This window comes from Mustelus asterias, chromosome 9 (genome assembly GCF_964213995.1).
Source record: "Mustelus asterias chromosome 9, sMusAst1.hap1.1, whole genome shotgun sequence".
Taxonomy (NCBI): domain Eukaryota; kingdom Metazoa; phylum Chordata; class Chondrichthyes; order Carcharhiniformes; family Triakidae; genus Mustelus; species Mustelus asterias.
The window spans coordinates 43,351,455-43,374,213 of NC_135809.1; the positions used below are offsets into that span (position 1 = coordinate 43,351,455).

Consider the following 22,759-nt stretch of genomic DNA (forward strand, 5'->3'; position numbering starts at 1 on the left):
TAATATCTGTGATAGCGAATATTGATCTTGATGTTGTGTATGAACCCTGCAATCTCAGTACTTAAAGCCAGACTCACTTTCCAAAGAGAATTTTGTTTCGCAGAGACATGGCTCACTCCTGTTTCACCGGACTACAGTAAGAGGTCTCACAACACCAGGTTAAAGTCCAACAGGTTTATTTGGTAGCAAACGCCACTCGATTGCACCGGACTATGCCCTACAACCAGAGGGCTTCTCAATCCACCGAATGGACTGTATAGCGGCCTCAGGCAAGACTAGGTGAGGTGGGGTCCGCCTTGTAATCAACACCTCGTGGTGCCTAGACATAGCTACACTGGCGAGTTTCTGCTCCTCAGTCCTAGAATACCTGACACTAAAATGCCGCTGCTACTACCTTCCACGGAAGTTCACCTCTGTTATCCTGACAGCAGTTTACATCCCACTGCACGCGGACGTGAAGACCGTGCTGGACGAAATATGCACCACCAACAAATAGCCTTGAGACGAAACATGCCAAGGCTTTGTTCATCATGGCTGGCAATTTCAATTGAGTCTGTGTCTTATAAGTTCTGTTTGTGAACAGAATTCCCACTCACCTGAAGAAGGGGCTCAGAGCCTCGAAAGCTTGTGTGGCTTTTGCTACCAAATAAACCTGTTGGACTTTAACCTGGTGTTGTTAAACTTCTTACTGAATTTCAATCAGGCCAAACTCAGGAGCGTTCTACCAAGTTACCACCAGCATGTCTCCTGTTTCACCAGAGGCCCAAACATCCTAGACCATTGCTACACAAATATCAAAAATGCCTCGATTGCATGCCCACACTTTGGTAAATCAGACCACAAGGCTGTGCTCCTGCTCCCAGCTTACAAGCAAAAACTGAAATGGGAGAATCCATCAAAGAAAGTCGTGCAATGTTGGTCTAAGGAATCGGATGGTCTTCTACGGGACTGCTTAGAGTCAGTAGACAGGTCGTTATTTAAAAACTCTGCAACCAGCCTGAACGAGCACATCACTGCAGTAACTGATTTCATTAGTAAGTCTGTAGAAGACTGTGTGCCAAAGAAGCAAATACACATGTTTCCCAACCGGAAACCATGAATGAACAGGGATATCCACTGCCTGCTGAAGTCCAGGTCTGAGACATTCAAGTCAGGCAACCCTGACCTATCCAAGAAATTAAGAAGTCTCGCAACACCAGGTTAAAGTCCAACAGGTTTATTTGGTAGCACTAACTTTCGGAGCGCTGCTCCTTCATCAGGTAAGTGTGAGACTTCTTACTGTGTTTACCCCAGTCCAACGCCAGCATCTCCACACCATGGCTATCCACAAAAGCCAGATCTGATCTACAGAGAGCCATCAAAGATGCCAAAAGACAATACTGGACCAAACTAGAACCCCAGGCTAGCCACACAGACTCACGCCAACTATGGCAAGGTCTGCAAGACATAACAGGTTACAAGATAAAGGCAGGTAAAAATGCTGGCTCCAATGCACCCCTCCTTGATGAGCTCAATGCATTCTATGCCCGTTTTGAGTGAGAGCGCACACTCCATCCCGGAAGCTTCGGATGAACCTGTATCCAAGGTCACCATTGCAGACGTCAGAGCAGTCTTCTCAAAAGTCAACCCATGGAAAGCAACTGGCTCAGATGGGGTACCCGGACGAGCAGTTCGGTTCTGCGTGGACCAGCTGGCGGGGGTATTCGCAGACATCTTCAACCTCTGTTTACAGCAATCTGAGGTGTCTTCCTGGTTCAAGAAGACAACCATCTCCCCGGTACCATCTCCTCCCTCTGCAACTGGATCCTAGACTTCCTAACCAACAGACTACCATCCGTCAGTATCGACAACAACACTTCCTCCACGATCATCCTCAACATCGGTGCTCCGCAAGGCTCTGTCTTCAGCCCCTTATTATACTCCTTATACACCTGTAACTGTATGGCCAAGTTGTCCTCCAACTCGATTTTCAAGTTTGCTGATGACACCACCATTGTGGGTTGGGTCTCAAACAATGATGAGACACAGTACAGGAAAAAGATAGAGAATCTGGTGAGCTGGTGTAACAACAATAATCTCTCCCTCAATGTCAACAAAATGAAGGAGATAGTCATTGACTTCAGGAAGCGTAGTGGAGGGCATGCCCCTGTCTATAATCAATGGGGACAAAGTAGAAATGGCTGCGAGCTTCAAGTTTTAGATGTCCAGATCACCAACAATCTGTACTGGTCCCTCCATGTGGACATGATATTTAAGAAAACTCACCAATGCTTCTACTTTCTCAGGCCACAACTCTCGCCAACTTCTACAGATGCACCATAGAAAGCATTCTTTCTGGTTGTATCACAGCTTGGTATGGCTCCTGCTCTTTCCAAGACTGCAAGAAACTGCAAAGGATCGTGAATGAAGCCTAGTCCATCACTCAATCCAGCCTCCCATCCATTGACACTGTCTACACTTCCCAATGCCTCTGAAAAGCAGCCAGCATAATCAAGGACCGCAGGCATCCCGGACATACTCTCTTTCACTTTCTTCCGTCGGGAAAAAGGTACAAAAGTCTGAGGTCATCTACCAAGCGACTCAAAAACAGCTTCTTCCCTGCTGCCGTCAGACATTTGAATGGACCTACCTCGCACTAAGTTGATCTTTCTCTGCACCCTAGCTATGACTGTAACACTACATTCTCCATTCTCTCTCCTTTCCTTTGTACGGTATGCTTTGTCTGTACAGTGCGCAAGAAACAATACTTTTCACTGTATACCAATACATGTGACAACTCAAATCAAATCAACCAAACCTGAACTATGGTAATTCAGAAGGTTCCTGGAGAAGTTCGTGGTGATACACTACTCAGAGAAATTTATCAGCATGAACTACAAATTCAATAAAAGACCATAGTGGCAAAAAAGTCTCAAATCATGTAAACAAAGAAGAAGGAAGATTCAAAGATGAAATCAATAATGCTGAATCAAATTATTAGCATATAATATTTGAAATATTGGACCAGAATTTGTTGAAACATGGAATCTCTGTATGTGTCTTGCTGGGTAATTCCTAGGAATGGTTATAATCATTTAGTCAGCAAATATCTTTGGAAGGAAAAATTAAAATACTTCAAATAAGCGAGTAATTCTCCTGTGCAATTGCATACGGGTAGTCTAGGATTCAGAGTAACTTTTTTGATGGTTTATTTCAAGTATGCTCATGTTGGTTAAGAAGAGAATTATGCTGTGATGTCATTCATGGACAATTTGATTTCCAAACCTCTTTTTAAGGGTCACATATGCGCAACATAATATGATTGGAAACAGGGAAACATTGAACATCCAGGATGGGGTGATAAGCATAGAGGAATTAGTGTGGGACAGGCTGTGGCTTTAGGCACGATGGGCTTCATGAGGGGTGGAGCATGGGAGGATGGCAAAGCGAGCATTCAGAAGTGACACTTGAAGATGAGGCTTTCAGCAGTCAAGAAACAAAGATGTTACCCCGGTTTCAAAAAGTGATGTAAAGTTTAAAGCCCCCCCCCCCCCCCCCCCCCCGCCCCAATCAATGACATGCTCTCTCCCCAACACTGATTCCTGGCATTGGGCCCCTCATATTGGGTCCCCCTACCCAACTCCCGACATGCTCTCCCATCAGAACCCCCACATGCATCTTATCAGGACTGCCTTCACAATCCAGTGGAGACCAGCAATGATTCCAAAGGCTGGTGAATTCCCTGCGCTGGGATTTGAATGGGCTATGCATATTTAAATACTACTATAAATATGCTAATCGGCCTCAAGCTCTTTCTGGGCGTGATCTGGTTTGTGCCATTAGGAAGGGGCCAGGAGACTCTCAAACTGTTTGGCGCCAGGCATGAAATGGATTTTTAGCCCTGCATGCTATTCTCCAGAACTGGCGCAATCTACTAATGGCACGGTGGGGTTGGAGAATCATCCCATCATCTTTGTTCACCTGACCATAAAGGTAATCTATGTTGGGGTTTACTGTCAATTTAATGTCAAGCAGGTAGTCTGCAGCACAGAGAAGTTGTGGGTTTGATAGAGATGGTAACAGGAAGGAAATGCCATTGGCATACAGATAGAAATTGATAACATAGTTGATTGAGAAGCACAGGTAAGAAAGAGCAGGGAGTCAAAGAATGATTATTAGGGCACTGATGGGAGAATGATTTAAAATAAAAACCATTGCTGGAGAAGAACTAGCTCCATTGGGCTTGATAAGAGTAGTACTATGTGTTAACAATCACATTGAGCTGGGTGACAGTAGGTACAGTTTGATGTGGTCAACTGAATTAAGCAAGTTGGAAAGATAATGAAGGTCAAGGTTGAGGCGGGGGCTGTGGGGGGATGCTGGAGATACACCACACTTGGAATCACAGAGAGTGCCATTGATAACTTTGACCAGGGCTGGTTTATTGCTAAAATGGGCAGATATCTGACTGCAGGTATTCACAGTAAGAAGTCTCACAACACCAGGTTAAAGTCCAACAGGTTTATTTGGTAGCACGAGCTTTCGGAGCACTGCTCCTTCATCAGGTGAGTGGAGAGTTGGGTTCACAAACAGGGCATATATAGACACAGACTCAATTGCAAGATAATGGTTGGGATGCGAGTCTGCAGGTATTCAGACAGTAAGAAGTCCAACAACACCAGGTTAAAGTCCAACAGGTTTATTTGGCAGCACAAGCTTTCGAAGTGTCCCTTCTCTTTCAGGTGAGTGAGGAGTTGTGTTCACAAACAGGGCATATACAGACACAAACTTAATTTACAAGATAATGGTTGGAATGTTGTCTTTACAGGTAATCAAGTCTTAAAGGTACAGACAATGAGAGTGGAGAGAGGGTTCAGCACAGGTTAAAGAGATGTGTATTGTCTCCAGCCAGGACAATTAGTGAGATTTTGCAAACCCAGGCAAGTCGTGGGGGTTACAGATAGTGTGACATGAACCCAAGATCCCGGTTGAGGCCGTCCTCGTGTGCGGAACTTGGCTATCAATTTCTGCTCAGCGATTCTGCGTTGTCGTGTGTCGTGAAGGCCGCCTTGGAGAATACTTCCCCGAAGATCAGAGGCTGAATGCCTGTGACTGCTGAAATGTTCCCCGACTGGAAGGGAACACTGCTGCCTGGTGATTGTCGAGCGGTATCGTCCAGTAATTGTCGTCATCCAGTACTTCCCTGGAGCGGAGAAGCTACGACATCTTCTCCGGAGCCTTCAACATGTCATCGATGAAGACGAACATCTCGCCAAGGCCACCCCCACACTCCCACTTCTTGCCTTCAAACAACCGCACAACCTCAAACAGACTATTGTCCGCAGCAAACTACCCAGCCTTCAGGAGAACAGTGACCACGACACTACACAACCCTGCCACAGCAACCTCTGCAAGACGTACCAGATCATCGACACGGATGCGATCATCGACACGGATGCCATCATCTCACGTGAGAACACCATCCACCAGGTACACGGTACATATTCTTGCGACTCGCCCAACATTGTCTACCTGATATGCTGTGGAGATGCCGGCGTTGGACTGGGGTAAACACAGTAAGAAGTTTAACAACACCAGGTTAAAGTCCAACAGGTTTATTTGGTAGCAAAAGCCACAAACTTTCGGAGCCTTAAGCCCCTTCTTCAGGTGAGTGGGAATTCTGTTCACAAACAGAGCCTATAAGGACACCTTTATATGCCCTGTTTGTGAACAGAATTCCCCCTCACCTGAAGAAGGGGCTTAAGGCTCCGAAAGCTTGTGGCTTTTGCTACCAAATAAACCTGTTGGACTTTAACCTGGTGTTGTTAAACTTCTTACTGTGTTTACCTGATATGCTGCAGGAAAGGATGTCCCAAGGCATGGTACATTGGGGAGACCATACAGACGCTACGACAACAGATGAATGAACACCACTCGACAATCATCAGGCAGGAGTGTTCTCTTTCAGTCGGGAAACACTTCAGCAGTCATGGGCATTCAGCCTCTGATCTTCGAGTAAGCGTTCTCCAAGGTAGCCTTCACGACACACGACAACGCAGAATCGCTGAGCAGAAATTGATAGCCAAGTTCCGCACACATGAGGACGGCCTCAACCAGGATCTTGGGTTCATGTCACACTATCTGTAACCCCCACGACTTGCCTGGGCTTGCAAGATCTCACTAACTGTCCTGGCTGGAGACAATACACACCTCTTTAACCTGTGCTTGGCCCTCTCTCCACTCACATTGTCTGTATCTTTACGACTTGATTATCTGTAAAGACTTGCATTCCAACCATTATCTTGTAAATTGAGTTTATGTCTATATATGCCCTGTTTGTGAACACAACTCCCACTCACCTGACGAAGGAGGGACACGCCAAAAACTTGTGCTGCCAAATAAACCTGTTGGACTTTAACCTGGTGTTGTGAGACTTCTCACTGTGCTTAATACAGTCCAATGCCGGCATCTCCACATCATGGTATTCAGACAGGCAGTTTTGAGAAATGGGCATACAGCTCCAAGTGTTCAAGAGCTTGGAAAGCAAAACTTTGTTGTTCCATGAACATAACCTGTCGCACCTTTTATGTCCTAGAGATAGCATTGTAGCAGTGAATATATAATAATATAAGGTTTAAAATGAAACATTAAATTTGGAGACAGCCACACATGCAAGTAACAAATTCACTGGTTATTTTTGCTCTGTCAAGGACAATTGCATTAGGTTGAAATGAATAATTTTTGAACTACCAGAGCGTTGAAGTACATGTATTTTCCTATGTGCTTGATTTTGATGGTGTGAATTACATTTAACATAAAGAATGTTCCTTGAACCCGAGTAATTTATATATCAAGTTCATAATTTTGAAAAGGTGCATCATGATTATTAATAAAAGTGAATATTTTGCACAGTACTTTTTAAAAAATAGAGTTGCCGTTTCTGCAGTGGTTGGACAAAATGTCATGTAGTTGTATGTTGATAATTTGCATTGCAATAAAACTTTGAGATGAGCTGCTCTCAGACCACTGGCTGACATTCAACCTCAGCTTGGTTGAATGTGAATTTGGAGGTCATGTGTGAACAATAGAATGCTATACTTAACCACATGTGTATCAAATGTTCCAACCAATTGTACAGGGTTTGAGGTCTGGCAAGATGTTCCAAGTATTCCATTTTCTGTTTTTAATTTATCTAAAAAGTTTACATAAAACAATATTTGGCTGAATAGAATTTTTTGAAGGAGCTGTAAAAACAAACTCTTGCACTGTTGAGAATAATGCCATAGATAACCTAAATTTTTAAAAATCGCATCCATCTACTGCTGCTGCTTGGTTTTATTGCTGATTCTTGCAGAACACTACTGTAACCAAACTTTGATGATTATTTCCCACAGCAGCAGTTATAATTAACCTCATATTTCATTAACTTGGTTTTCCTTTCCCTATCATTGTTCCATGCATGTTTGAATCTCCCACATGCATTGGAGTTTTTACAGACTTTGTGTAAATATGTACTCTTCTAATAATTTGCACTATTTTGCACTGAAACTGTTGAATTCTGTAAAGTTCAAAGTCATGTAAATAAAATGGTAAATTGTGAATTTAGTGCTAAAAGGTTTGACTTATCAGCTGATTTGAATTAACCAACTTGTTCATTTATCTACTTTGCTTTCCAAATATCCAGATGTGGTTGGTTCACTCAAGTTTAAGATCTGTACTGTTAATATTTATCCTATCTGCTTAGGTTTGCGCATCTTGTCACATATTCTGGTGTCAGTTTTTGTTTGGTTCAGAATAAGATAATGACTGATCAGAACTGCAGAATTGGGGAATGTCAAATCCAATATAAGAAAGTTGGTTAAAGAAACAATTAATGGAAAATTATTTGAGGATTCTGAAAGTGACAATTTCTGTAATTTTGGAAACTTAAGTTTATAGGTTAAGTATGTAAATGGGAAACTTACATGTATCTCATATCCCTTAAAATCTTTAATTGACAGACATCTATCAATATGTTTTAAAATTAACAATTGATCTAGTAATAACTGCCTTTGCGGAATAATTTCAAACTGTTACTACACTTCGCATATATTGCTATTTCCTAATTTAACTCTTGAAAGACCTAGTTCTAACATTTGGGCTACATCCCTTAGTCTTAAATTTCCCAGCCAATGGAAATAGCTTCTATCTACCCTGAGTTTAACATCAAGCAACGTGAGTCTCACAGAGATTTCAGGGCACTTGGCATGAGGTTGGGGAAGAGAGGTAGAGCTTTGTTAACATTGGAGAGAGAAGTTTTGAAAATTTTGGAGTGAGTTCGGTTTGACAATATTGGGCTGGAGAGGAGGGATTTGCAGCCTTTGTGTGGAAAATGAACTCAGGAGAAAGGAGGCCCAAACTTCCTCAACCTCTTTTAGCCCGTTACCCCACACCACACTCCCTCTCATTCATGATTCTCCTCTCCTGACTCAGCTGCATCCCCTTTTCCACGTTACCAACTAGTTCTTTAAATTAAGTAAAAGTTCTGTTTCAGCATTCCCAGCCTAGATAATTTTTAGAATATCACAGGCTGGTTTGGAATGCTATATTCTGTGCTCCAGGTTGCATCATCAGTATAGTAGCTGATTTGCAGGTCTAAATGATGTCTACCAGCTGATGTCAAGTGCAAGGTTAGAAAGGGGAAGGGGAAAGGTCAGGTACTAGAGAGTACCCCAGTGGCTGTGCCCCTTAAAAATAAATACTCCTGTTTAAGTACTGTTGGGGGGAGCAGCCTACCTGGGGGAAGCAACAGTGGCCGTGCCTCCGGCGCAGAGTCCGGCCCGACAGCTCAGAAGGGTAGGGAAAGGGAGGATGAGCAAACTGACCACAGCACCAAGGTACAGGGAGCTGTCCAAGTGGGGGGGAGAAACAAAAAATGTAGTAGAAATTGGGGATAGTACACATTTGGATGCTGTTGGGGGGGACGGGACGACTTAGCAGGGGTAAGCCATGGTGTATAGGTCACTGGCTCAGAGTCCTTGTGGCTCAGAAGGGAAGGGGGGAGAGGAGGAGAGGATTAGTCATTGGGGACTCCATAGTTAAAGGGACGGATAGGAGATTCTGCGGGAACGAGAGAGACTCGCGGTTGGTGTGTTGCCTCCCAGGAGCCAGAGTCCACGATGTCTCGGATCGTGTTTTCGAAATCCTTAAGGGGGAGGGGGACCAGCCCCAAGTTGTGGTTCACATAGGCACTCAAGACATAGGTAGGAAAAGGGATGGGGATGTAAGGCAGAAATTCAGGGAGTTAGGGTGTAAGCTTAGGGTTAGAACAAACAAAGTTGTTTCTCTGGTTTGTTACCCGTGCCACGTGATAGTGAGGAGAGGAATAGGGAGAGAGAGCAGTTGAACACGTGGTTACAGGGATGGTGCAGGAGGGAGGGATTCAGATACCTGGACAATTGGGGCTCTTTCTGGGGTAGGTGGGACCTCTACAAATAGGATGGTCTGCACTTGAACCAGAGGGGCACCGATATCTTGGGGGGGAAATTTGCTAATGCTCTTCAGGAGGGTTTAAACTAATTCAGCAGGGGGGTGGGTACCTGAATTGTAGCTCCGGTGTACAGGAGGTTGAGAGTAGTGAGGTCATGGATGAGGTTTCAGAGTCGCAGGAGTGTACTGGCAGGCAGGAAGGCGGTTTGAAGTGTGTATACTTCAACGCCAGGAGCATCCGGAATAAGGTGGGTGAGCTTGCAGCATGGGTTGGTACCTGGGATTTCGATGTTGTGGCCATCTCGGAGACATGGATAGAGCAGGGACAGGAATGGTTGTTGCAGGTTCCGGGGTTTAGATGTTTCAGTAAGTGCAGGGAAGGTGGTAAAAGAGGGGGAGGTGTGGCATTGTTAGTCAAGGACAGTATTACGATGGCAGAAAGGACATTTGATGAGGACTCATCTACTGAGGTAGTTTGGGCTGAGGTTAGAAACAGGAAAGGAGAGGTCACCCTGTTGGGAGTTTTTTATAGACCTCCGAAAAGTTCCAGAGATGTAGAGGAAAAGATTGCAAAGATGATTCTGGATAGGAGCGAAAGTAACAGGGTAGTTGTACTGGGGGACTTTAACTTTGCAAATATTGACTGGAAAAGCTATAGTTCGAGTACTTTAGAGGGGTCGGTTTTTGTCCAATGTGTGCAGGAAGGCTTCCTGACGCAGTATGTAGATAGACCAACAAGCGGCGAGGCCACATTGGATTTGGTACTGGGTAATGAACCAGGCCAGGTGTTAGATTTGGAGGTAAGTGAGCACTTTGGTGACAGTGACCACAATTGGATTACCTTTACCTTAGCAATGGAAAAGGATAGGTATATACCAAAGGGCAAGAGTTATAGCTGGGGGAAAGGAAATTATGATGCGATTAAGTGAGATTTAGCTGGCATAGGTTGGGGAAGGAAACTGCAGGGGATGGGCACAATTGTAATGTGGAACTTGTTCAAGGAACAGCTACTATGCGTCCTTGATAAATATGTACCTGTCAGGCAGGGAGGAAGCAGACGTGTGAGGGAACCGTGGTTTACTAAGGAGGTTGAATCTCTTGTGAAGAGGAGGAAGGATGTTAAGATGAGACGTGAAGGCTCAGTTAGGGCACTTGAGAGTTACAAGTTAGCCAGGAAGGACCTAAAGAAAGAGTTAAGAAGAGCCAGGAGGGGACATGAGAAGTCTTTGGCAGGTAGGATCAAGGAAAACCCTAAAGCTTTCTATAGGTATGTCAGGAGTAAAAGAATGACTAGGGTAAGATTAGGGCCAGTCAAGGACAGTAGTGGGAAGTTGTGGAGTCTGAAGAGATAGGAGAGGCACTAAATGAATATTTTTCATCGGTATTCACACTGGAGTGGGACAGTGTTGTCAAGGGGAGTACTGAGATGCAGGCTGTTGGACTGGATGGGATTGATGTTCATAAGGAGGAGGTGTTAGCAATTCTGGAAAGGGTAAAAATAGATAAGTCCCCTGGGCCGGATGGGATTTATCCTAGGATTCTCTGGGAGGCTAGAGAGGAGATTGCAGAGCCTTTGGCTTTGATCTTTGTGTCGTCATTGTCTTCAGGAACAGTGCCAGAAGACTGGAGGATAGCAAATGTTGTCCCCTTGTTCAAGAAAGGGAGTAGGGACAACCCTGGTAATTATAGACTGGTGAGCCTTACTTCTGTTGTGGGCAAAGTATTGGAAAGGATTATAAGAGATAGGATTTATAATCACCTAGAAAGGAATAATTTGATTAGGGATAGTCAGCACGGTTTTGTGAAGGGTAGGTCGTGCCTCACAAACCTGATTGAGTTCTTTGAGAAGGTGACCAAAGAGGTGGATGAGCGTAAAGCGGTTGATGTGGTGTATATGGATTTCAGCAAAGCGTTTGATAAGGTTCCCCATGGTAAGCTTTTGCAGAAAATACGGACACATGGGATTGAGGGTGATTTCGTGGTTTGGATCAGGAATTGGCTAGCTGTAAGAAAACAGAGGGTGGTGGTTGATGGGAAATATTCATCCTGGAGTTCAGTTACTAGTGGTGTACCGCAAGGATCTGTTCTGGGGCCACTGTTGTTTGTCATTTTTATTAATGACCTGGATGAGGGCATAGAAGGATGGATTAGTAAATTTGCGGATGACACTAAAGTCGGTGGAGTTGTAGACAGTGCGGAGGGAAGTGGCAGGTTACAGAGGGACATAGATAAGCTGCAGAGCTGGGCTGAGAGGTGGCAAATGGAGTTTAATGCAGAAAAGTGTGAGGTGATTCACTTTGGAAGGAGTAACAGGAATACAGAGTACTGGGCTAATGGTAAGATACTTGGTAGTGTGGATGAACAGAGGGATCTAGGTGTCCATGTGCATAGATCCCTGAAAGTTGGCTCCCAGGTTGATAGGGTTGTTCAGAAGGCGTACAGTGTGTTAGCTTTTATTGGTAGAGGGATTGAGTTTCGGAGCCAGGAGGTCATGCTGCAACTGTACAAAACTCTGGTGCGGCCGCATTTGGAGTATTGCGTACCGTTCTGGTCGCCGTATTATAGGAAAGATGTGGAAGTGTTGGAAAGGGTGCAGAGGAGATTTACCAGGATGTCGCCTGGTATGGTGGGAAAATCGTATGAGGAAAGGCTGAGGAGCTTGAGGTTGTTTTCGTTAGAGAGAAGAAGGTTAAGAGGTGACTTAATAGAGGCATACAAGATGATCAGAGGATTAGATAGGGTGGATAGTGAGAGCCTTTTTCTTCGGATGGTGATGGCTAGCACGAGGGGACATAGCTTTAAATTGAGAGGAGAGAGATATAGGACAGATGTTAGAGGTAGGTTCTTTACTCAGAGACTAGTAAGGGCGTGGAATGCCCTGCCTGCAGCAGTAGTGGCATTGTCAACATTAAGAGCATTCAAATGGTTATTGGATAAACATATGGATGATATTGGAATAGTGTAGATTAGAGGGGCTTTAGATTGGTTCCACTGGTCGGCGCAACATCGAGGGCTGAAGGGCCTGTACTGCGCTGTAATGTTCAATAGCTTTTTGAGATTGACTATTTGTGTGCATTGCATTGGAAATGTCGTGTTGGGATTAAATATGAAAGACACTGTGTAGTTTCAGATTTTTATCTTGGGGCAACAATTTCATAGAATTATAAAGGTTTACAGCATGGAAACAGGCCCTTTGGCCCAACTTGTCCATGCTGCCCCTTTGTTTTTAACCACTCAGCTAGTCCCAATTGCCTGCATTTGGCCCACATCCCTCTATAGCCATCTTACCCATGTAATTGTCAAGTATCCATAGCTTTTTAAAAGACAAAATTGTACCCGCCTCTACTACTACCTCTGACAGCTTGTTCCAGACACTCACCACCCTATGTGTGAAAAGATTGACCCTGTGGACCCTTTTATATCTCTCCCCTCTCATCTTAAACCTGCGCCCTCTAGTTCCAGACTCCCCTAACCTTGGGAAAAGATATTGACCATCTAACTGACCTATACCCCACATTATTTTAAGGACCTCCCATAAGATCACCCCTCAGCCTCCTACGCTCCAGAGGAAAAAGTCCCAGTCTATCCAGCCTCTCCTTATAACTCAAACCATCAAGTCCCAGTAGCATCCTAGTAAATCTTTTCTGCATTCTTTCCAGTTTAATAATATCGTTTCTATAATAGCGTGACCAGAACTGTGCACAGTATTCCAAGTGTGGCCTTACCAATGTCTTGTATAACTTCAACAAGACCTCCCAACTCCTGTATTCAATGTTCTGACCAATGAAACCAAGCATGTTGAATGCCTTCTTCACCACCCTGTCCACCTGTGACCCCACTTTCAAGGAACTATGAACCTGTACCCCATGGGTATCATTTCTGAAATGACTTTAGAATTTTTGATGATTAACAGCAACATGGCTGAGAGGCCAGAATAATTTTTGTCTTTGAAAATATAATTTTTTTTGTATCAAATGTGGAAATTATGAGGAGAGATTACACAAACAAGGGTTGTATTCTCTGAAGTTGAGACAGTTGACATGATTGAAGTTTACAAGATATTCAGGAGAGTCGATGGGGTAAATAGAACAAAACTATTTCCACTGGATGGGTAATTTAAGATTAGGAGACATAGCCTAAAATTAAGAGTTCTGCCTTTCAAGGGTGAAGTTAGGAAATACTTCGTACATGGAAAGATGGTATGCAAATTGCTATTAATGTGAGATCAATTGTTAATTTTAAAACTGAGATTCATAGATTTTTGTTGACCAAAGACATGAAACAATAAGAGGCAAATGTAGGTTACTCAATTAGGTCAGAACTGTGCCAAGATCTCATTGAATGGCGGAGCAGACCAGAGGAACTTAATGATGTACTCCTGTTCTCATATTTCTAAACTGGTTAAAGCCTAAAGTTTTCAATTCCTTGAGTTTGTAGAGAAAAAGAAACCTAAGATTACTAAATTTACAAGAAATGATTCAACTTACTCATCTGATGGAATTTTTTGTGTTTGAAATGTGTAACAATGTTTTCCATTAGAGGCCTGTATCTGGGGCTTGAACTTGTCAGGCCTATAGCTGTTAAAGAAGGTCATTAAATTGAGTACATATTCACTCATACTATGTACCTCTACATACGGCATCTAGAAGTTAAGGTCAACAATGAGACTAACCATTCACTGAAAATTCCAGGATTTGCTATCTGTAAACTCTGCCACCTCAAATAGAAAATTACTCAGAATAGAAATAAGAAAGTTAAGACTTGCATTTATGAAGTGCCGCTCATGATCTTGGGACATCCCAAAGCACATTATAAACAACAAAGTACTTTTGTAGTGTAGTCTCTGTTCTAATGTAGGAAACGTGGTAAACAATTTGCAGATAGCAATGGCCCATAAACATTGTGAGAGTATGAGTAAGTAATTTGTTTATAGATGTTGTTTAAGGGATAAATATTGGCCAGGCCTCTGGGTATGCAATAGAATCTCTCCCCATTCTCCTTTAATTTATGGTTGGATCTGACATGGAATTTGTGTATAAACTAGTCAGGTGGATTTCATAATGGTATTAGTTAGAGAAATGGCTAGTTCACAACATATTTTCTTTCCTTGCCTTTCCCTTTTATAAAATACTTCTCAATCATGAGTAAAGATGTTACCTTTTAAGAGATGTCATCTGTAGGGATTAATCTGGTATTCTAAATTTGCCAGGTGGTTTCATAACTGGCATTAACTACAGGATCCATGATAAACATTCCACAGGGAACAGTACAATTATGCATCGTTTCAGGAGGTGTCAAAATTTGCACCTGAATAATATTGATTTGGATACTTCCAAATTGTAAGCTATGGCTTGACAGGAGCGTGTTATAAAGTTATTCTTTATATACTTGTTTGGTGTTGCCAGCTGAACAGCTTCCTGATGAGTAGAGAATTCTACTTATCAGGGAAAGTGTTGTTATGAGACTAGTTGCTCTGCCTGAGGGAGGAGGTATTATAAAGAAACCTATTCCATGTCCTGCATAAATATTTTATAACTATGTCAGGGCGGCACGGTACAGTGGTTAGCACTACTACCTCATAGTTCCAGGGACCCAGGTACAATTTCGGCCTTGGGTGACTGTCTGTGTGGAGTTTGCACATTCTCCCCGTGTCTGCGTGGGTTTCCTCCTGGTGCTCTAATTTTCTCCCACACTCCAAAAATGTGCAGGTTAGGTCAACTGGCCACATTAAATTGACCCTTAGTGTCAGGGAGCTTAGCAGGGCAAATATGTGGGGTTACGGGGATGGGGCCTGAATGGGATTGTTGTCGGTGCAGACCCGATGGGCTGAATGGCCTCCTTTTGCACTGTAGGGAATCTATGACCTCGTTGATGGAATTTTGGGAGCAGGCACTGCTGGTCTAGAAATATTTTATGGTGCTGGTGGAGCAAACAATGTTGGGATACCTTTTGGTTTTTTTTCTAATGGATGCATTAGTCTGACAATTTATCTGTTTATTTTCCAGAAATGCAGGACTGACTGTCCCAACTATTCAGATCCTCCATTGTCTTCACAGATTAAGACCTTTCCATAGTGATACTTTGCCAGCAGGTAAGAAACCAACTTATATACGCCAGCTGTTAATCATTCATGGGCCTGGTCAATATTTGCTCAAAATGGGTCCCTCTCCCCTCAGTCTTGTTATATAATTCTCATTGCTAATAAATTGGATCTTGGGCTTTTTGTAATGTTTCTTTGACCACTAAATGTCAATGACTACAGCTACTACATACTGTAGGTGGAATTCTTGCAGCAATTCCTTTCTATATTATGCAGCATCAGGAATTGTTACCATTAGTGGTAGCAGTAGCACTGAAGGGAAGAGGGGGCCTCTTTTGATCTGTTAGGAGCTCGAAGCTGAGTGGGAGGTAATTATTGGCAAATGAATGGCAATGAAAGGGAAGTGAGAAAATCAATAGGCGATGAATGGGGAAGCAATTGGGAGTAGAATTTTGGAATGGGGGAGAAAAGAGATTGTCATTATTAACTGGAAAAGAAGCAAAGAGCACCAATTTCAATGAAAGACTTGCATTTATATAGCACCTTTCACAACTTCAGGCAACTCAATGATTCATTATGGAAGTTTTAAAGTTGGAGAAGGAAGAAAACTTCCAACTTGAACTGAGTTGGAAAGAAGTAGTATATAAGCTGAATAGGAAATACAGCAAGTATGAACTGGAGGGTTGGTAGGGTAGTAGATTGCTAGGTTGAGTGAGTGTTTGGAGGGAGGAAAGGGGAGACTAGCACTTGTATGAACTGAAAGGGTTAGAGAAGAAGAATCTGTCTCTGTGAAAGTGAAGGATTTGGATTGGGTAAAGGACCTATGAACTGAGTCTGGAGGAACCACTATTGCAGAGTGAATAGGGGGAGGCAGTGGTAACGTCACAGAACTAGCAATCCAGAGGCTCAGGCTAATACCCCAGGGATATGCGTTCAAATTCCACCACAGCAGCTGGTGGAATTTAAATTCAATGAATAAATCTGAATTAAAAGCTAATCTAATGGTGACCGTGAAACCACTGTCAATTGTCATTAACACCCTGTCTGATTCACTAACGTCCAAAGGGAAGGAAATCAACTCTGCTCTGGTCTGGCCTTTTCGTGACCCATCAGGCACCACAATTACCATGCCTGGGTATGCCCTGTTCCACTGGTAGAAGAGATGATGGCACTGTGGTATGCAGTTGGGTTGGACTTGCCCTGTGAGTCCTGAACCTTGACTCCGGATCCTATAAAGTCGCATGACATCATGTAATCAATCCGCATCCCACAACTCCAAATGATGAATCAGTGCTCTTCTGTGTTGAACACCAACTGGAAGAAGCACTGAGTGTGGCAAGGGTACAGAATGTACTCTGGGAGAAGAACTTCAAATTCTATCACTAATAGTGGCTTAGTACCACTGCTAACCTAACTGATTGAGTCCTTTTGGGCATAGCTGCTAGACTGAGTCTTTGGCAGATGGAGAGAGGCCCAACAAGAGAGAAAATCCTACTTGACTTTGACCTAATCAATCTATGTTGTTAGTATCTAATAGGTTCTGTTGATGGATGTTAAATATTTAGTAGTTTAGGGTAATGAAGTGAACAGGTGTTGGGTATTGATTAGTTAATTATACTTGTGTATATGAAGACTCAGCCAGCACTGGTTGTAGGGGCTGAGAGTGGAGAAGTAAGATCTGTGGCAAGCAATAAACCGTCTCCACTAAAGCTTCTTAGTCTAGTGTCTTCACACCAGGCTTACAAATTCCACTGCCATTTAGTTGAAGAGGATGATTGTCTGAAAGTGAAAATTGGAGACTTAAGATTTGCTTCCAAACAGAAAGCTAGTATTGGAGTTAATTTTCTTTGAGAGAAGTCTAATTGGAGAATTGAAAGATAGCTGAAACCAGGTATAGGGTGGCAGGATAAGATTTTTCACCACTGTTTCATGAAACAGAACCTTTTGATTGATGGAAAAATCAAGTTGATGCATTGGCATGGGTTACATATCTACCAAAAAGAAAGTAAGGCATGGCTCTGGCAGTTTTGCTTCCTGCCAGGAGCGAGATCGGTTGCATGGTGCTTTCAGACCTAGGATCTCAGTAACTTGATAATAAAGGTTTGAACATTCTCTTAAGTCATGGATAAAATTTAAATACAAGATGCTTTATTGAATGCCTATGAGGTTTGGTCGGACTTTGATAGATTTTTAAAAAGTTGATGATTCTTCCATGAAATAATTCATCATGGAGTTTAACTGATTATACACAAGATTGCAACAATTTCACTTGAAAATTCCTAAATCAGTACTTGCCTTTAAACTATTGGACGGTGCTAGGATATCAAACATGGATACACTCATGGTTTTAACCAGAGTTAGATTCAAAGACAGAGATACACTTTTGGATCAAATGACCAGAGGATGAACCCCAGAAATAACCAAGGGATGGTCCTTCAAATGCTACTCCTAAGTATCAATATGCATGGAATTGCCCAAAAATGAAAAACATGGTTTTTGAGGCAACACAATATGGAAGGTACAGAAGGCGGGGAGGATGGTACTGACCCAGCAGAAGGAACCGTATTGGTCACCAGAAACTTCAGTCTGGTATTAAACATCCAAGTTGCAGATTTGTTCAATTCTGCGGTTCTAGACAATGGATATCCATCCATAGTATGTGGAATGGACTGGCTAAAATGTTACATGGATTCTTTAAGTAAGGAAGATCGAAGTAGTCAAAGCATATGACAGTTCTACTTGTTTCAGGTTTAATGATTGTAACACATTGAAATCACTAAAAAGAATAGTAATTCCATGTAAAGCAGCAAAGGTGAATCACTTTTATCAGTACTGATGTGGTATCGAGTGAAGTACCTTTACTGTTAAGTAAGCCTTCAGCCCAAATGAAGTTGGACATGGAACATGATAAGCAGCATTTCGTCAGTCATGGTGTGATTTCTCTCATGTTCCATTCCATGAACTTTATGCTGCTGTATGCATTGGTGGATCTGTGGGTATACAATTTACACAGTCGGGACATTGTTGTATTTCTTTAAGGCCTATCATCTCTAGAATGTTAAAGAGGTGTTAATGACAGCTGGAGGTAGGGCTATTAAGGAGAAGAAGCAAATTCTTACCAGACAATTTTTACATCTCATTGGCCATGGTTTGAAGGTTCTGTTAAAGGGTGCAGGGGAACTGGATGAGGAATACACGAGACTTGTCAAGGATATTAGTGAAAAATGTGACATTTGTAAAAGGTACAGGAGAACACCATCATGACCAGAAACAAGTCTTCCATTGGCAAGGGACTTTAATGAAACTGTAGCGATGGACCTCAAAGATGGGATAAAGAAACATTTCTTCCACATTTTGAAGATGTAGCAACTAAATTTAGTCTGCCAATGGCAATTTTTAGCAAAGGCAAAAAAGTAATTGTCAAAATAATGCAAAGATGGATAGAAATGGGGCTAGAAGCACCAGCTCAATTATTAATGGACAATGGAAGAGCTTTTGCTGATTATGAATTCAGGAGTATGTGCGAAAATTTGAATATTAGTGCAGTGCACACATTGGCATAATATCTATGAGTGAAATGAGTCAGAAAAATCATGTCGTGATTGATGAAATGCTCCAAAATATCTTAACTGACTAACCGAGTTATAAATTGACAACTGCTCCAGCATACATGCAAAAGTCACACTCCTGATGATCGCACAGCCCCTATCAATTCATTTATTTAGCAGAATTCTAAAGATATCTTCAATAATGTGAGACTATCCTCTGGCTTTGGAGGGGACGACCTTTAAGTTCAATTTTTGCAGAACATTTGAATGCCTTGCATGCAGGGAGAGAGAGCATTTATTCAGCTGGAGGTTTCATAAAAAGTCAGGGAGCTTTGAGATTTCCTATCAGGCCATCAGAAATTAATTTTAAGCCCTGAACATGGTGTATTATAAAAGAGAAGGGTAGAAAGAATGGAGAGGTCCAGGAAAAGTTATAGGCATTGATGAGAAATCAATAATCTTGTAACATGCTAACCAAAGTGTTCCATTGGTTGTATAAAAGCGTACATTCCACATGGCTTACTGGCACTGATTACACATTGACGGAACCTGAACAAAGGATGAAAACCAAACATGAATCATGCACTGTGTACACATAAATACTGGACCCACTGTACAATGAACAGATTATGGCAGATAATGGGCTAATTGAGAGTGCACCAAATTATAGTGAAGATCAAAATAGGGCCATTTGTCACAAAGATTAACTACTGAAATTTGGACTTGAGGTGGCATAAATGTCAAACCGCCTTAGGAGGAAGAGCAGCAGGAAAGGCTACAGGGAAAATCAAAAGCTAACAATGTACAAGACAAGGGACAGAATATCAGATCTATGAAATGGCAGAAGGGAGTAAAAATGTTGAAGGCAATGTCAGACAGCAGGTCTACTAGTGATCACAACCCAAGGAAAAGATCAAGAAATTTTGAAAGGAAGTCCTGTCACAGGAGGGATCAGTTGAGTAATAGTAGTTCAGATAAGGACAAGAGATCTGGTAGGGCACATAGTTTAACAAGAGCAAGGATCAAAGCACAGGTAAGAAGCAACACACGAAGTAGGAGCCCTACAGTAGAGGAACTCTAGTGGCCACAAACCAGTTAGTTGGTAAATTGGACGCAAAACAAAAAAAAATTGGAAAGAGTTTGGTGTTTACATGAAGATGCCAGACAAAGGACGGCCAGCATTGTCTCATAGATGGATATATAGGGAGGAGATACTTCCCGATGGTACATATAAACTTAAGGCTGGACTTGCAGCTTAAAATAAGGAAAAGGCAAATATAGACAAATATATGATGATTATACCCTAAGACAATAAAAATATATGAATTACTAAACACAGTTTATATAGAAATTACCCCTTGTTCCAAAATATGTATCTGTGAGCCCTGAACTCCTTAAGACTTCCCATTCCCAAACAACATCCAAATTAAATAAATCTATAAATCAGATCCAGCAAATAGTTACCACTCAATACAAGGCAGATGATCAAGTATGGAAAATGTCTTTTCCTGGTCTAGTGAAGATATTTGAGGAAAAATTCGGCAACCAGGAAATTAGAGTAGACTCCCAATAGTGGGAAAAGTAAGGTTTGGGAACTGATGGAGATAAATTGATTAGCATCAAAGCAGCATTTTGGGCATGGGTAACAATTTCAAAGAGAAGTATTCTTAAAGCCTCCAAAGAAGTTGGAGATTTAGTAGGGACATTATGGATGCTAAGTAAGTGTGTTTTACAAGCTAAATTATACATCCAGGCCATGGTATTTCTCATTAAGGTCCGTCCTACTAAAAGCTGGTTGTCATCAACTAAAAGCAGATCCAATAAGATTTTATTGGTATGTGTCAGGGTCTGCCTAGTAATAGCAGGGACAAGAATTGATAGGATACGATCCGCCCAGCAACATGTAAAACCCTACCGTGCAACAGCAGCAGCCAGCATTCAAAGGGGATGATGAGATGTGAACTTTCCCAGTAATGAGATTAACAGGCACCCAGACAGAGTCGTATAAATAGCCCTATCATTAGGAAACAGTTTATCTAGATGATGGAGAGGTAAATGGAGGTATACAGATGCTAATTTTGACAGTCGTGGAATGTGAGAGAACAAAGAACAAAGAACAATACAGCACAGGAACAGGCCCTTCGGCCCTCCAAGCCCGCGCCGCTCCCTGGTCCAAATTAGACCATTCTTTTGTTTCCCTCCATTCCCACTCCGTTCATATGGCTGTCCAGATAAGTCTTAAACGTTCCCAGTGTGTCCGCCTCCACCACCTTGCCTGGCAGCGCATTCCAGGCCCCCACCACCCTCTGTGTAAAATATGTCCTTCTGATATCTGTGTTAAACCTCCCCCCCCTTCACCTTGAACCTATGACCCCTCGTGAACGTCACCACCGACCTGGGGAAAAGCTTCCCACCATTCACCCTATCTATGCCTTTCATAATTTTATACACCTCTATTAAGTCTCCCCTCATCCTCCGTCTTTCCAGGGAGAACAACCCCAGTTTACCCAATCTCTCCTCATAACTAAGCCCCTCCATACCAGGCAACATCCTGGTAAACCTCCTCTGTACTCTCTCCAAAGCCTCCACGTCCTTCTGGTAGTGTGGCGACCAGAACTGGATGCAGTATTCCAAATGCGGCCGAACCAACGTTTTATACATCTGCATCATCAGACCCCAACTTTTATACTCTATGCCCCGTCCTATAAAGGCAAGCATGCCATATGCCTTCTTCACCACCTTCTCCACCTGTGACGTCACCTTCAAAGATCTGTGGACTTGCACACCCAGGTCCCTCTGCGTATCTACACCCTTTATGGTTCTGCCATTTATCGTATAGCTCCTCCCTACATTATTTCTACCAAAATGCATGACTTCGCATTTATCAGGATTGAACTCCATCTGCCATTTCTTTGCCCAAATTTCCAGCCTATCTATATCCTTCTGTAGCTTCTGACAATGCTCCTCACTATCTGCAAGTCCTGCCAATTTTGTGTCACCCCAGTTACACCTTCTTCCAGATCGTTTATATAAATCACAAACAGCAGAGGTCCCAATACAGAGCCCTGCGGAACACCACTAGTCACAGGCCTCCAGCCGGAAAAAGACCCTTCCACTACCACCCTGTCTTCTGTGACCAAGCCAGTTCTCCACCCATCTAGCCACCTCCCCCTTTATCCCATGAGATCCAACCTTTTTCACCAGCCTACCATGAGGGGCTTTGTCAAACGCTTTACTAAAGTCCATATAGACGACATCCACGGCCCTTCCCTCGTCAACCATTCTGGTCACTTCTTCAAAAAACTCCACCAGGTTAGTGAGGCATGACCTCCCTCTCACAAAACCATGCTGACTATCGTTAATGAGTTTATTCCTTTCTAAATGCGCATACATCCTATCTCTAAGAATCTTCTCCAACAACTTCCCCACCACGGACGTCAAGCTCACCGGCCTATAATTACCCGGGTTATCCTTCCTACCCTTCTTAAATAACGGAACCACATTAGCTATCCTCCAATCCTCTGGGATCTCACCTGCGTCCAGTGACGAGACAAAGATTTGCGTCAGAGGCCCAGCGATTTCATCTCTCGTCTCCCTGAGCAGCCTTGGATAGATTCCATCAGGCCCTGGGGATTTGTCAGTCTTTATATTCTCTAACAAACCTAACACTTCCTCCTTTGTAATAGAGATTTTCTCCAACGGTTCAACACTCCTCTCCGAGACA

At 42.8% G+C, this 22,759-nt stretch overlaps 1 protein-coding gene across 2 annotated transcripts in view; it reads left to right on the forward strand.

The window, feature by feature from the left end:
* The window catches only part of atxn10 (ataxin 10), a 228,157-nt gene that overhangs the window by 11,266 nt on the left and 194,132 nt on the right, over positions 1 to 22,759 (forward strand). For both annotated transcript variants that reach the window (XM_078220094.1, XM_078220095.1), the window contains exon 3: positions 15,453 to 15,538. In XM_078220094.1, coding sequence (XP_078076220.1) covers positions 15,453 to 15,538 — 86 coding nt within the window. The remainder of the gene's footprint in view (positions 1 to 15,452; positions 15,539 to 22,759) is intronic.